Source organism: Lissotriton vulgaris, chromosome 11, assembly GCF_964263255.1.
Source record: "Lissotriton vulgaris chromosome 11, aLisVul1.2, whole genome shotgun sequence".
NCBI classification, from domain to species: Eukaryota; Metazoa; Chordata; class Amphibia; order Caudata; family Salamandridae; genus Lissotriton; species Lissotriton vulgaris.
In genome coordinates this window covers 334,301,735-334,304,139 of record NC_141699.1, presented here as the reverse complement: position 1 = coordinate 334,304,139, position 2,405 = coordinate 334,301,735, and the positions used below count along the sequence as shown (strand labels likewise).

The window sequence follows — 2,405 nt, the reverse complement described above, 5'->3', positions numbered from 1 at the left end:
TCCAATACGAACGTTTACAGTTTCCGGTGCGACTCGCTTTTCCAATGACCATCAACAAAGCACAAGGACAATCGCTACAAGTGTGTGGACTAGGTTTGGACAACTGTATGTGGCCAGCTCAGGCGTCGGAAAACCTTCTGATTTATTTGTGTACGCACCAGACGGAAAAACAAAAAATTCCGTGTATCCATAAGCACTCGAATAAATAAACAGAATTAAAACAACACTTAAAATGTTTTCCATATTAAAATGAATAAGTTTCAATAAAAATGACACAATGTAAATTGAATTTTATCATAACAAGTTTCCTTAAATTTCCTTTCTTCTGAGATCGCAGCAAAGTAAGCTAGTGTTTTATAAATAAACGAGGCAAGTCTTTTACACAAAGTTCACATATTTCTGTCATGAGATACGAAACTGGCAACCTTCTTGGAAACTGTATTACACACTTTTGAAATGCATCAAGAATACCACTTCATTTAATGTGGACATTGTGGCAAGACAGAAATCTGCAAACTAGTGCTGAGTTCTTTACTTAGTGCTAATCCATATTGAGTATTGAGGCAAACGTGTTGCTTTCATATTCATCTCTTCCAAGACAAATATTAAAATTTCTGTGTTTTTATAGCACACAATATTTAAATCCAATGAGCATTACTTAACTTGAGTGTGCAAGTGATAGAATCTATTAGCGTAATGAACACAGATATCTACCGATTACCTTCTCGTCCTGTCTCCCCGTCCCATTCCTTAACAGTGAGCAGCTAGTCTGCTCTACAGAAACCTATTACCTAGCCGAGCTTTTGCACTTCCCCCAACATGGCGTCACCATCATGTGAAAATAAAGGGGGAAGTGCGGTAGAGAAACTTCCTGTTGTTTTTTTTCTGCGAGCAGTTCCCTTATTGCCTAGCTGAGTGATGGGGTAAGTTTTTCCCTTTCTTTGTTTTGAATGTACTTTTCGGCGACCTGCTGTAGCGGCCGTTTTTCTTTGTATGCACACATTGCTGCTGCCTATGCTATCGGGAGCCTCTCTTTGTCCACGGTTCGCTCTAGCGGCCGTTTTGGTTATTAGGCTCACCTGATGTGGGGTCAGTTCTCGGCTTGCTCTAGCAGCTGTTCCTGTTGCTGTCATTTTCCCGCTGCACCTTGCCTTAGCAGGCAGGGTTTGCGCGTTGCTTTTTGGTGTGCCTGGGGCGAAATTGGGGCGGCCGGCTGCTTTGTATGGCCCAGCCCTCTTTTTCTGATCCTGCGTGAGATTGGACCCTCGGGACTTTGTGTGTATTTCTGGAGGGTCCTTTTTGGTTGTCAGCTGTCCACTGTGTGTGCCTGTTGCAGTGGACTGTTGTGGCTGGCGTTATTGATGGGCTCTTGCCGGTGTTTTCCTTTTTCTATGATGGATTCAGGTGCCTCTTCCTCAGCTCCTTCTCTGGATGCCTTGCGCATTCTGATCAATGAGGTGGTGGCTGCTGCCTTCTGGGCTCTGGAAGCTGCGGGCCCTCCTGCCAAGGTGCCTCATGGATCAGTTGATCAACATGACTCTCTTGATGGCGAATTGGGTCCTGATGAGGAGGAATGTGTCCAGGGGCACTTTGTTCAGGGTGTGGAGCTCTCTGACTTGTTCCCCTATGTCCCTGATAACTTGGGGTTTACTCCTCCTGTGTCGGATGTCCTGGAGGATGACTTCTTTACTCAATATCACCAGCCGGCTCCTGAATACTTCCCATTGCATGGTGCTGTGCGCAAGGTGCTGGATCATGAGTGGAAGGAGGTGGATACATCTGCCTTCCCTCGATTTTTGTCCAAGCGATATCCTTTGGAGGGTTTTGCTGCGGATTTTCCTCAGGCTGTCAAAGTTGACAATTCGATGGCTGGACTTTCCTCTCAAGGTCTGGTCCTGTCGGATGACGCCCTCCCTTCGGACGCTGTGGATAGGCGTGTTGAAGGGGCGGTGAAGCGTTCCTATGCTGCTACCAATTTTTCTGTCTGGGCGATGGCCTATTCAAATGACATGGTGCAATCCCTCCTCAAGTATTTTCATTCCCTATCTCTTCTTCTGCAGGATCGGGAGGATGCTTCTTCTCTTTTGGCCCTCATGGAGTTGCAAGTACGATACTTGTCGGAAATTTCATTTGATAATTTGAGCGCTGCTGCGGCTGCTTCTGGTGCTTCGATTGCGGCGAGGCGTCATATCTGGATGCGTTTCTGGAAGGCTGAGTCTTCTCAGAAGTCAGTCCTGCTGAAGCTGCCCTTTTCGGGTTCCAAGGTGTTCGGTCTTCAGCTGGAGGAGATGGTGAAACAGTCGACGGAGAACCGCAAGCTGGTGGCCCCAGTCTGCCCTCCTTCTCAGCGGCGTGGTTTTGACTACCGTTGCCCTTTTGGGCCTTCTGCTCGGGGCTCTTCCTAG

General features: G+C 47.0%; 1 protein-coding gene across 1 annotated transcript; it reads left to right on the top strand.

Moving 5' to 3' along the window:
• The first annotated feature begins 1,394 nt into the window (after positions 1–1,394).
• LOC147679724 (lamina-associated polypeptide 2, isoforms alpha/zeta-like) lies at positions 1,395–2,405 on the top strand. The gene has a single exon (XM_086942467.1). It carries the CDS (start codon positions 1,395–1,397, stop codon positions 2,403–2,405), a length of 1,011 nt encoding a protein of 336 aa, XP_086798593.1.